This window comes from Phlebotomus papatasi, chromosome 2 (assembly GCF_024763615.1).
Source record: "Phlebotomus papatasi isolate M1 chromosome 2, Ppap_2.1, whole genome shotgun sequence".
In the NCBI taxonomy this organism is placed as follows: Eukaryota; Metazoa; Arthropoda; class Insecta; order Diptera; family Psychodidae; genus Phlebotomus; species Phlebotomus papatasi.
Genome location: NC_077223.1, coordinates 28,895,232 through 28,909,490, shown reverse-complemented (window position 1 = coordinate 28,909,490; position 14,259 = coordinate 28,895,232). Strand labels below are relative to the sequence as shown.

Below are 14,259 nucleotides of genomic sequence, written 5' to 3'. Positions count from 1 at the left end.
TTCAGGAAGGTTCACGAAACCCGACAAACCAAAACGTTTTATATAGAAACATTCAAAAGGATCCGCGATACTCGAGAAACCAAAACAATTTATTGAGAACCATTCAGAAAAGTTCACGAAACTCGAGAAATAAAAACGATTTACTTAGAAGCCTTCAGAAGGATCCGAGAAACCCGAGCAACCAAAACGATTTATTGAGAAACATTCAGAAGGATTCGCGAAAATCAAAAAACTCAAAGCGATTTATTTATAAACATTCAAAAGGATTCGCGAAACTGGACAAACTAAAACAATTTATTGAGAAACCTTCAGAAAGGTTCGCGAAACCCGACAAACCAAAACGATTTATATAGGAACATTCAAAAGGATCCGCAAAACTCGAGAAACCAAAACGATTCATTAATAAACCTTCAGAAGTATTTGCGAAACTCGAAAAACGAAAACGATTTATCGAGAATCCCTGCAAAATGATTCGAGAAACCCGATAAACCAAAACGACTCATTGAGAAACTTTCCAAAGGATTCGCCAAAACACGGATTCTCTTTATTATGCGAAGTATTGTAATGCAATATTTTCAATACAAATTAGAAGTTTTTTGTTACTTCCTTTTCAGTAGTTTCACTTAGAAAACATTGAAAAGCAGTTTATCGTCTTTGTTTTCTCTCAAATCCATCCCGTTTTGAGTATTTAAAAAAGTAAAATAAAAACAATTTGTACTTACTGGCTGGCATAACTTGTCCACAGTCCTGCAGCGTTAGAGAAGTGAGAGAGTCCTCGCTATCCACGCGAACAACTCCATGCGAGAGAGCAGCCATTGATAGCACTCCACGTCCCGTAGTGGCGGATTGACTAAAGCCACCCTGAGCACGTCCAGGTCTTCGCAGGGACACCGTAAAAGCCTCTGAGCTGCTGGCGCATGGACAAATGGCATCGGGTCGTAGCCCCTTCGACTGGAATACACTCAAGAATTGATCGCAACTCGAAAGTGACCACGGATTGGCTCCATCGGCCACCAGAAGCATTCGCAGAGATGACAGTGAGATGTCTTTGTGATCCTTGGTAGCCAGAAGGCCCCAATGCAAATCGCGACTCTTCACCAAGCAACACGATGCGCGATATTTGGTAATGAGTTGCATCCACGATGATGGACGTAGCTTCATGAGGGCATACGGGATGAAGAGGACGTGCATGCCATTGAGCACAGATGTGAGAACACTATGCCAGAGTCCAACTTCACGCTTGAAGTCCAATACACACACCACAGTTTCGCCTTCAGTGTAGTGACAGGCCATCGTGAGGGCGCGAATGTGATTAATCATGGCTTGACGGCTCACTGTAACACCCATAACACTGCCCTCTTTGTCACTGGTATACTCAATATATGCCAGAGCATCCTCATTGATTCGGATGTTGTTGATGTTAAAATCCTTGGGTGGTTTTGGCAAGTGCTCAGTGACAAACCAGTGAAGCCTTGGCCATCCCTTAAGCTTCGCAATCTCTCCCGTCGTGGACTTTGGGAGTCCTGGAAGTTATGTAGAGAACAGAAGGAGTCAAGAATTGGAATACCAGGTCTCATTATGATCAGTTCTTCAATTGATTTTCATTGACCACCACCTGAATTCTAATTTGCAACCTTTTTCAGGTAATATATCATGTAAAATAAAAATGTTTTCTATATAACGTCGCTTGAATCAGCAATTGTCTTAACGGTATTATTCGAGACTTCTAGATTATTCTATGAATCACAAAGTTAATGTTGTATAAAAACGAACTGACTAAAATTAAAATATTGATTATAAATTAAGTTTGGATGACATTATACATATAAATGTTCTCTACAATTATGCCGAAGTAATCATCAAAATCGGTTGAGGAAGGTCGAGATAATTGAGCTTATGCAATATGAAAATTGATTTTTCGACTGTGGCGCCCCTAGCGTTAGTCCTACGAAGTTCACGTGTTTCAGAAAGTTGTAGCGCTTTACAAGACCTTTAATTTGAGGCGGACTTGTCAGAAATTGATATGGAAATGCAACATGATCAGTATTTTGATTATAATTATTATGGTAATTCGTCTCTCGGCTTAAGTCATAAGTATGTTTAGGGCATTATGAACCGGTTATATATGGTGTCCCATAAATTACGGAAGATTTAAATGAAATAAAAGCAAATTTTTTTCTCAATTACATTTTTTCTAAACTGAAAAATAAAGTGCATAAGATAGGGTTTATGTATTAAATATCACATCCAGTAATATTAACCTCCATAGCTCTGCTGGCATATGAATCCTTTCGTCTAAAGTTATCATGACCTTTTTGGACAAATGTGGCGAAATTTCGAAAATTCTGTGTTAAAAGTCCTCTTTTAATGCACACAGATGGATGTAGGCCTCTTGACTTAGGCTTGTGACTTCGAATAACCGAATAAAAAAAATGTATTGGTCTAAAATTACATGATCTACTAAGGGACCAATTCCGATCACCAATAGAGAAAATCACAATCAGGAAATGTCTTATGCAGAAATTGCATTATTTCATAGGCTATATAACATGTCGCACTATCATGCTAAAGCCACATGTCCTCAATATTAATAAATTCATAATTAATTAATTATTAATTAACAAATCCTTCAATTTAGGCTTCATAAACTCGGTTATTAATTCGCGATATAGAGCGCCAGTAGCAGTAACGCTTGGTCAGCTTTATTTTCAGATAATACACTGGTACGATACTTTTAATAATTTTAAGGGTTTGTTTTTGGATGGTAAGCGTATTTAGCCCCCCCCCCCCCTTCCTCCCCAATTGATTCAGTTCTGTGAATTTTTGAATTAGACTCTTCATAGTTGACGAAGTTGAAGTCAATTTTCTGACCAATTCTCGAACCAAAATATTTCATTAGGGTAAGTATGCCAAATTTCGGGATAGTTGCATGCAAGCGCCAAAGTCTCAAGTTTAAAATGTAATATCTTTAATAGTAGGGGAAAGTGACCATGCTTGATACGATCCAAGCTTGATAATAACTATTTTTTCCTACGTTAATCAATAATTACGACTCACAGCAATATATTTTAATAGCTGGTCCTAAGCCACACATTTTCTAAAAAAAATTAGGATCCCAGCTCTTTTTCCCTAGTTTCAGGAAGCAAAAATTAAAAATAGGTCCAAAACTGTAATTTCGATACATTATATTTCATAAGTTTTTTTCTTAATTAATGTCGCTGTTCAGGAAAACTACTATCATAGGCATATAGAGGGTTCATAAGTATTAATATTTATGTAAAAATATTTTTACTTGGGGACACTGCTTTTGATGGTGCTGACAAATTCATAAATTCTACTTGTGTCCATCCTATATTCTAAGAAGGGTCCATCAATGATAATTTAAATGTAGCAACTATATCATTATATGTGATTCTTTCATAATTACACTTATTGTAATCCTCCAATTTTATCGACAATTGACATAGCCTTCAACCCTGTTGCCTGAATTTTAAGGTTGCAGAGTGACATTTTCGTGGACTCAAAGCGAAAAAATGGTTTTCGCTAGTGCCCTAATGATATAAAAACATGGATTAGAAAAATTACCTAAAAGCGATTTTAAAACTAATAACCAGTCTTACAAACGATTTAAGCAGATAGATTAGAGTTCTGTCTCAATTGTCGAATCAATTATTATACAGGAAGGCCCCGGACCCAACTTGTATAAAAATCGCCACTGAATTTCCATTTTCTTCTTGAAGAAAATCTAAGATTTTTCAGGAACTATTTGAGGTGGGATTATGAACCTAATAAGTGAGACATTTTTTTGTCATATTGGAGGAATCGCTTCGGTCTGTGTGATACTCAGAAAATAATCACAAACTTCGGAAATCATTTTACAGTATCAAGCATGGGAACTTTCCCCTAATTGATTTTTTTTCAGTCCTTCAACTTAAGGAGTGTTGCTTAGAACCTTGTAGAAAGTTTATCGTCTTTATTTACTTTAAAATCATTCTTAATACATTTTAAAATGAATAAAAATGTAGACATAGCTTTGGTGCCCTATTTCGGCCACCTTCATTCTCATAGTTCCTTGCCTTTCAGGAATTCTTCCAATGCCTTTTTCACGTCATCTCGTTTGACGAAGCTACATTTTTTGTTATTCATTTGCATTGTATAATCTCTGGAGTATGTAAAAACTAAAAATTCATGAAAATTTGAGGAACAAAAAAGGTGGCCGGAATTTGGCACACTTACCCTATTTTTGAAACATTTTTTAAAAACAAAAAAGCGTTGCCCTGTCATTTAGTGATGGATTTTTAATACACACGGCTCTTCGTTATCCGGTGATTCGTTATCCGGGTGACAGCTGCCAAACACTGGCGGTTGGTGTATTCAAAATTATTTTTACTAAACATGAAGTTTGTCCAGTGTGAATTAAAGTATCATTATCATTGTATCGAAGTTTTTAATACATAATTGTGATGAAAAATGAAACCAATGAAACATAAGCACACCACAAGAAAATTATCTTGTTCTTTGTCAGACAGAAAATAAATTCACACAGCACAAAATATAAAACCCGTTGATCATTCAAAAAACCTAAATGTAATTTTGTCCCCACGTCAGCCGGATAAAGAAGAGCCGTGTGTAACTCTACTAATCTATAAATTGTCACGTAGTATTTTTGTTATACGTTGGGGACCTTTATTTCAGAAATATGCCGCTCAAGATCTTGCGTGATTTCTGGAACACCTATTATATCGATAAGTAATTTTTATCCGAAATTCAATTGTATTGCTTCTAAGTTATTTCGGGCGATCTTTCGAGTGATTTATAAATCGGTTCAAATCGGTTATGAACTGATAAACGGTCAATTATGTGGAAGCACATTTGAGATTTAATTCACGAGTTCGAGCACCTCGCAAAACTTGAGACGCTGTTCCCCTCTTTCACTGGTATCTCATTATATCTCAATTTTTCATTGAATGGAAGAACACTCTAACTAAACTGATCAAAACATCCTAAAATCATATTTCGAGACTTTTGAAAAACATTACTATTACATTGATAAATTGATGAAGATTTATTTAAAAAGAGAACAGGAAACTCTTTCTTAAACTGAAAATTCAGGTCAGAAACAAATCTGATAATTTAAATACTTCTTGTTAATAGCCTAATTTTGATCTATAGAACATTATAATTTGCCAGTTTTAAACTATATAATTTTAAGTATTTTTCTCTTCCATTATAATAGAATATCAGTGAGATAGTAAAAAGATCGTTATTTAATGTTTTTACATCTCGTGAGAACGCCTCTCCGAAATAATATCCGCATAAAATTAGCATTCTAGAATTTCTCAAGTTATTTAAGATGTAATATGCAGAAGGTGTCATAATTTTGTTGAAAAATATTTGAATGCACAATATTTTAAGTAGTTCTTGAATGTTTTCCGAAAAGATTTTTCTAAGAGAGAAAAGGAAATTTAAGAAGGATAGGACTTACCTTTGAGACACGCCTCGGACGTGAGGGCGATCTGGACACCGCATGAACTCAACAGGAAGCCCACTTGCTGAGGCGGTGAATCCGAACTCGACAGAGGCAGCTCGATTGGCAGTGGAACGAGGCCTCTGAACATGCATCCGTACCAGGCTGTGATGAAGCTGCAGAAAGATAGAGAAAATCAACATAATCTTTTCTTCAATTTCACGCTGCCAGAATATCATGCTCACTTGAGAGGATCACTGTTTGGATAGACAAGAGCGACTCGATCTCCTGGCTTGAGCGTAATCTGCTCGGAGCCTTTATTGAAGATCTTGGTGGAGAGTGCATAAGCTATCTTCTGGGCGCGTGACATCAACTTCCCATACGTCAAAGTCGTTGTCATCTTTCCATTGGGATCGAGGACTGTGGCCATTGGTGTCTTGGGTGAATTTACACCATATCGCTGAAGAGCAGCCTCAATGGTTCTCGATAAGCCCGACATCACCACGAGCTGTTCACCCTGCACGGGTGTCATTGTGCTACCTTCAGGCTTCGGAGCATTGGGATCTTTAGGATTGGCCGCTATTTCCAATTCAATGTCGTTGTCCTCGTAAAATTCAGGAAGAGGGCGCCTCTTGGGTCGTTTGAGGGTATTTAGGAGTTGCTGAATCTTCGCTGACACTTTCCACCTTCCCGCTGTGCTCGTGTCACCAGGTTCTGTACTGGACACGTTCACATACCTACTGAAAATGATTTGAGCAAATAAGTTCTCATTATTGGAGAGTACTTATACGGGTTTCCGATCTAGCCATTTGGCTTAATTTCTCTAATTTCTATGAAGCAAGATTTGTTGGAAATTCTTGACTTAGGCTTGGATATTAAGAGTGAATGATGTTTAAGTTCCGTCAAACACATTAATTTGTTAGTTTTTTTTTTTTTGAGGCCTTTGAGAACTGACCTAACTTGTAGTCTGAAGGCAACTTTAAAGTTATGGCTAAACGCTAAGAAAAAGATAGTTTGCAATATCTTTACCCACTCCTTACCATGGTATTATACATCATACGCAAATTCAGTAATTTCAGATAATTTATTCCTGGGCAATTGATATTCCAATTTCTGTCGGGAAAGGAATTTTAGTTACTTTGTCCTTTCAATTACTTGGGAAAAATATTCCGACAGAAATGGAAATACATTTTTCTATTCTTTTCTCGCTTCGCGGAAAGTCATGCAAAATTTTTGCTCAAAATGGCGGACGACAAATTCGATATCCAGTCGAATTTCTTAAAATTAGCCTTCATCCTCTTTCCTGATTTGAATTCTGATTTCCAATTTGTGTTCTTGGATAGTTACTCTCTAAATCAATAGTTTGTAATTAATTAATGTGAAGAATTTAAATTCAGTGACCGTTAAGACGTGTGTTTAACAGCGGCTCCCAGCCCCCCCATAACAGATAACATTTTTTTCTTTTCAAAAAAAAAATCATTTTTAATCTGTAAGAAACTGTTTCCAAAATATGAACATTCTATCTTAAGTATTTCTAGTACACTGACTGAATGGGTTAAGAATCGATAACCTTAGCGGTTAGAGACGTTAGAGATAATGACATAGAATTTTTGAGTCACAAATTATTGCGTTTTATCAATCAAAAAAAAAAATTAAAAAAATACCTAATATATTAAATGGTCAAATGGAGCATTTTGACAAAAATTTACATCACTTTATGGATCCCGCATTCGCATCACTTCATGATCGAATTTATTAAAATTGACTTTTATTATCTTTCCCTGTAATAAACTGGTTTATAACTGATAATAACTATTTTTTTTATGCAAAATTCAATTATATTACTCATAAGATCTTTTGGGCTATATTTTGAGTGATTTATAAATTTGTTCAAATCGATTGTTAACCGGTAATGAACCGATAAGTAATTTTTGTTCAAGAAAATCAATTTTATTACTCTTATTACTATTTAGTGAGATCTTTTGTGACTTATGAATCGGTTTAATTTAGCTCCGGTTCTAATTGTCAGAATTTGATCATCTTGGGTGATTTAGAAATGTCTATTTAAATACCACATCGTGTACAGTAAACTGCTCTAGCCGGAAGAAACGGGTAAAATTGGTTCTATAGAACTCTTTACCCCTAAAATTCAACTCGCACGCATTCCGAGTTGTAATGCACCCCGACTTGCTTGCAAGCATTCCGAAGCATCTCAGCTATACATATTTACGAGTTACACATAAGTTCACATACGAGAATACTGTTGAATCATTGCTAATACTGGTTTTGAAAAATCAAAAACGAAGTCAAAAAGGCACTAGGGAGCGTATTTATCATCCTAATAGTATCATATTTGGGCTCGTTGGAAAGGTCTTGGAATTTCCGATAAGAACGAACTGTTTTCAATCGGTTGGAAACCCTTAATTAATCGGTTCATACCCGATAACTAATTTATATTAGAAAATCGATTGTATTACTCCTAAGCTATTTTGGGAGATCTTTTGAGAGATTTAATCTGTTCAAGAAATCGATTATGAACCGGTAAATGGTAAATTATGCGGAATTACTTTTGAGGTTACAGGGTGTCTGAAAAAAATGCAACAAATTTCAGAGCGCATAGTTATCAAACCGCTGGTGACAGCGGTTTCATATTTTGCATAGTGGTAGTTCATTTTATTGGCTAAAAGCCTACAAAAGCATTTTTTGATAATATTTTGTAAAACTTTTTTAAACCGTAATGGAACTCAAACGTAACGATTTAATGTCGCTATATTTAGCAGGAAATGCGGAAGCAGCTATCGTTAGGGTTCTTTAAAAGCGGAATGTAATTAGACTTTCCCCTTTTCGAAACATAACTTGGTACAGGGATACTAGTAGCATTTTAAAATGCTTTGGTGGAGGTCTACAAAAATTGCTTCATCGCTAGTCATCGTTCTTAAAGTGAAGAAGCAAATTGAACAAAATCTGCGTCACATCTGCAAACAAACGATCTCTGAGACGCATAGATCGCAAATAAGCATGAGATAAATATTGTTAAAGGACCTCTATATGAAGCCTTAAAAGTCCTGAAAAGGACGAGATTTCATCGATACTTAGAAAAAAGTTATGCTCGATCGACAAAGGAGTAAATTCGCTTGCACGTTCATGGTCAGTTCCAGAATGTCATTTTTTCCTGATAAGAAAAACTTTCAATTGAGCAATTGATGTGTAAACAAAATGATTGTGTCTATCTGAAGGAATAATCATACGATAATTTAGACGATCGAATGCGCACCGGAAGTCAAGGACCCCTTTATATGAAGGTCTGGACTTCCTTGAAGACAAATTATCGCTTTCCACTGGGGCTTTTAGGCTATACGGTCAAAACGAATGCCAATGTGTTTCTGGAAATTGTCCTGAAGAGTGTTGGAGTCGTGGACAAACAAAAGTTTTAGTAAGAAGTAGTGGAAGTTCGAACAAGACTCGACAACGTAGCAGAAATCACGCTCCGAATAAGATTAAGCTTACAAAAACGTTTCGCATTTCATTTTGGGAAAATAAAGGCCTCCACAATTCTTCGATGCAAAATCGTTTGACTTCTCCAAAGGAGGCATTTTGTTGGTAAAGGTTAGGACTAAAAAGTAGCAAAGTGTCGATGATCTGAAGGCAGCCCTTCCTCGTGAATAGCAGGACTTTCAGAAGGCTGACAGTCGTGCAAACTGCGATAGATAGCACTTCCGACAGACTTAAGACCATAATTAAGTCAAAATAAGATCGTATTGAACAAAACCCATAATATTCTAAAATTTTGATGTATTTACTACCATTTTTTCTTTATTTCAAAAATGTTGAACAAAAAATGAGAATAATATAGCGCTTTAGTTTGTTGCATTTTTTTCAGCCACCCTGTAGTATCGAAGTCACGAATGGGATGCTTTCCTACCCCCTTTTTTTTTAAATCATAATGTATATTTTAATAGCTAGTCTTAAGTCATACATTTTCTGAAAAAATAGGTCAGATTTACTAAAGAAATATGAAAAAATATGAAGTGTTCGAAGCCAAAGTTTTTACGAAGCCTGAGAGCATTCCCCTACTGAACTTCTTATCAATATCTTTCACTGTTTTATGAGAATATACCAATCCTATTAAATAAGTTCATCAGAGAAATCTTGCAATATCAAAATTAAGATGTACACTAACCTTGTGACGCGATCCGCACCACGTCGTGTATTGTTGAATTGTGTGATGTCTGGTGCAGCATAAGGGCGTATCTGAAAGTCTGAGATATCTGTCATATCGTAGGAATTCTTCTGCGTCCTGTGAACACTAGCTGGCGGCGATCCTGCACTCGAAGTATCCGAGAGTGGTGGCTGTGATGGTAAATTCTGTGGTCGTCTCTCAGAAATATGAGATGATGTCTTATGATGATCGCGACTAACTTCGCGACTCGATTGATGCTGTGTGGGAAGTTTAGCTGGTTCCCTTGGAATATTTCCACCAACATGATCACGTGGAAGATTGTACCCATCACGTTCTGGTGTTGAAATCCTCTCCTCCGGAATACTTCCCTCCTCCGATGATGATTCTGTGTTTTGCATACCAAACATAAAAGGGAAAACAAAAGACCCAATTAGATGATCTTTCGCAGTACATAGTTTTTTTTTTCTTCTCTTAAGTACAAAATTTTTCACAATCAAGATGTGATCGTTTGTCGTAATATATCATAAGACAGAAATAAAAATAGTAAAATGGACATTAAACGTGATCTTTTGGCATAAAAGGAAAAAAATTAATGGTAAAAAATAAAAGAAATTCGAAGACACAGTGATAAGCATCTCACGTGAGGAGGATCATGAATAAATGATCATTTTTACCTGAATCATCATTGTCACGATCGGGACTACGATTAAGCACAGAACTGCGTTTTGATGGCATTGGTAAGCTAGGCTTTGGTCGATTTTTTAGTGCGGCCAGAGCTTGCTGAACGGCCTCTTGTCTCACTTCTGCGGAATGAGTTTAATGATCAAAACAATGAATGAGTTATGTGATTGGTGTAAAAAAACAATGAATGAATGAGCAAAATTATTGTTACATCAAAAATTAAATTAAAACAAAAAATAAATGTGAATTAAATTAGGATTCTAACGCAATTATTTGGGGAATGTTTTGTGATTTTGGCATTTTGTACACATATTTATATGGAGTAAAATTTGCTTATTTCCTTTTTACAAAGTCTGTACAAAAGTTTAAATATTGGAATAAATTAAATTAAAACATTACAATACAAGCTAATAATTGCATTTATTTTACCATTTTCTTCCACATTTTCCAACAAAAAAAAAGAAGAGTAAAATAATGTGCAAGAGCGACTCTAAAATGTGACCAACTTACAAGAAACATTAAAAAAATCAACAATTTTATTAGAAAACACATGAGTAAATAAAAAATAACAAGACAAATTTCCACAGTGAGAACACTTTCATGCATAAAACGAATATAGGGTAAATGTCCTAATTCAAAACCATTTCCAGATGCTTTAACTTTGACAGAAGATTCAATACATTATGTTCATATTTTTTCTGAAGAGAATTATATAAATTTGTTCCTTGATTCTTCTAGAATGTTACTGTTTAGTGAAAATTCTTTAAATATAATTTGAAAACTTTTTAAATGCAAGAAAAATACGCGAGCGTAAAATGCTTCAATTGGAAACAAATTAATCCAAATGGAGACAACGGAAGTTTCTAATTGGAGACAAGTGTAACTAAAACCGCGACGAAAGGCTTCCAAAACCGTGTTCAGTTGCTCTTGAGTGCAGGATTTATTCTTATTCCTGGTCTTTTCTCCTTTTCCATCTAAAACAATAGAAAAATCTTTCCAAAATAATCATATTTCCAGGGTTTCCAATTGAAGCATTTGCAGACACTTCAGAAAAACTCTTTTTATTCACGAAATAGCTAATTATTTCCTTTGAAAACTTCACGTACCGTTAACAACAAAGATTAGCACTTAATTTAACTAAAATTAGCCAGAAATATGACATAAATGTTAAACAAAAGGAATAAACAACAGTCACTTTATTGTGCTTTTCATTGGAAAACATAGTTGATCGATAAAAAATTCAATAGTGAAAAGGAGCACTTTTAATTTTTCTGAGAAATTAACAAATTAAAATTTGTGAATATGCATCAATTTTCGCTTTATTTGGAGCAAAATTAACTAAATAATGAAACTGTGGTATAGAAAATATATAAATATAGTAATTTAGCACTGTATTTATCATGAAAACAGTGACGTTTCCATTTGGAGTAGCGAAAAATTTCCATTTGTATCAGGTTTTGAATTAGATTAATTTACCCTATCCCATCCTAAAATTGAAAAAAAAAATTCCTATGCAACTCTGACCAGGGAAAATCTTACGTCAAAAGAATCACTCGTGCGCTTCCTCGAAACTCTTTTTTTTTGCAGTGAGACAAACACTCATTTTCAATATTGCTTTCATTTTATCTTCAAACTTTTATAAGATCGTGCTTCGTGTGTCCTCATTACTCTTGCCCACTTCTTATTTTTCTTTATTCTTTTCCACCCAATCTCAGCTATTTTTCCATGCACAATTGCATTGACATTTTATTGCATTTTTTTAATTCCTCATTTACCCATTTTTTCACATCAATCAAAATAAGACAATTTCTATGTCATCATTCACTTAAATGAGCTCCAAGTTTAATCTTTCACAATTGCAATTTTATATTTTCACTTATGTGTCTTCTAAAGTTTCATTATGAATGTCAAAATAAATCTTAAGCACACATTTTCTTTTAATATAGTTTTAATGAGTTTTGAGTCGCTCTTTCCGGGAGGAAAAGTCTCACATGACTTTCTCTCTCCCTAAACATGTAAGGGAAATTCCGAAAGAAAAACATTATCATGGCAATATAACTTTTATATGAACCTTACGAAATTTCTTATGTTCATTTATTTTTCGTTTATTAAAATTCTTTTATAGCTGCCATAAAACACAGTTTACCAAAAAATTTTATCACGTGCTACTCACTGACCGAATAATTTGTCATATTAAAAAAACTTGATAAATATTCAAGGAGAATCATTCATTCTTGAGGTAGATTCAAGAGATGGATTAAAATTAAAGACCAACACAAAATGCAATTGACCAGAAACGATATTTTATTAACTTCAATTGCCCAATGAAAGATCAGGGTCACTTTTTAAGACCTTTTTACTGGCTCAAAGTTGAGGAAGGTATGGCAATATTTTTTAATGTAAAATTTAGAAATGATCCACACAAAATCACTTAATTCATAATTAAAATCTCAAATAAAACGCATAATGCGTAACGTTTATATTTCTTCATAAAACCTATATTGAATTATTGTGAAAAATCATTGAAATCGGAAGTATATCAAATTATTTCTCCTTCAATTAAATTATTTCCCTAAAACTCTTGAAGAGGACAAAAACAAATCAATAAATAAAATAGTTTAAATGTATGGTAGAGCCTGAGAACTTTTCACAAAAGAAGAACTTCATTATCCTAAGGATTTCGTATATTCACAAAAAAGGCACAGATGATAGTAGCTCTTAATTATATCTCAAATTCTATGCAAACGATCTATGTTTGAGACATTTTGTTCAGTATTTAAAAAAAAAATTGTTCAGTAAAAATCCTATAGAATAAGTAAATAACTTAAAGAGGGTTCGAAAACTTTTAAAAACTAAATATATTAACAATAAAAAAAATGAGGTTATTTGTCACTCAACCAAACATAATTTAGTTTAGAGTGATTTGTGATTAATTTTGAAATATTCACCGGTCAAATTGAATATTTTATTGAATATATCGATTTTTATTAGGACAAAATAATATTTTATCAACCAAACATGTTTGTTTATACTACGTGCTTGCTATGTTTTCTCATGTTTGTTTGCTTAAAATATTTAAGCAAATAGAATAGGAAAATAGACTAAAAATTTAAAGCATCGTATAACCTTACAAACAAGTTCATAAAAGTTTGTATTTTTTCACAAACATTGTTCGTAACATGAGCATTTGACGAACATATTTTGTACTTTTACAATCATTTGTTCGTAAATGTTCGTAAACACACAAAAAAATGTTCGTAAAATTTTTTCATTTGTTCGTAAATGTTCGTAAAATGTTCGACAGGAATACAAACATTTACGAACAAATGACAAAATTTTACAAACATTTTTACAAACCTCAAACCCCTCACAAGCCTTTGAACTTCTGAATTTAAATCTGTCTAAGATTGAGCACTGGTCGTCCACCAACGGACTTCTCTTGAATCCTAAAAAATTACAAGCCTTGATCATTTCTAAAAGGTCTTCCACCATTCCTTACTATCCCTTAGTCCTTCACGGACAAATCATTCCATATGCTGATCAGGTGAAAAACCTTGGGATTGTTTTTAATAAAACACTGTCTTGGTCTGATCATGCTACTTCAATTTGCCGTAAAGTTAATTACTCCCTATACACCCTTCGACGCTACCGGGACATCACCCCCTATGGCACTCGCCTGCTCCTCTCACGAGCGCTGCTTCTCCCTTTTTTCTCTTATGGAGCTGAGCTGTTCTTTTTGGCGGATAGTGAGACGATCCATAGACTGATAGTTGCCTTTAATAACTGCATAAGGTACATTTGTGCTCTCGGTCCCCGTGATCACATTACTCTGCATAGGGACGTGTTTGTCGGATGCGACTTGCCATCCTTCCTTCAGATGCGTGCCCTTGTTTACCTGCACCGCCTAATATCGACGGGATCCCCGGAATAC

General features: G+C 34.7%; 1 protein-coding gene across 19 annotated transcripts in view; it reads right to left on the bottom strand.

Annotated features, from left to right (window-relative positions):
* The window catches only part of LOC129803334 (disco-interacting protein 2), a 146,091-nt gene that overhangs the window by 20,077 nt on the left and 111,755 nt on the right, over window positions 1-14,259 (bottom strand). For 11 of the 19 annotated variants that reach the window (XM_055849808.1, XM_055849806.1, XM_055849809.1 and 8 more), the window contains 5 exons: window positions 10,322-10,450; window positions 9,648-10,032; window positions 5,713-6,207; window positions 5,486-5,643; window positions 723-1,523 (listed from right to left, as the gene is read on the bottom strand). In XM_055849808.1, the coding sequence (XP_055705783.1) occupies window positions 723-1,523; window positions 5,486-5,643; window positions 5,713-6,207; window positions 9,648-10,032; window positions 10,322-10,450 (1,968 nt within the window). The remainder of the gene's footprint in view (window positions 1-722; window positions 1,524-5,485; window positions 5,644-5,712; window positions 6,208-9,647; window positions 10,033-10,321; window positions 10,451-14,259) is intronic. The other 8 variants (XM_055849810.1, XM_055849811.1, XM_055849795.1 and 5 more) reach the window with 2 other exon arrangements.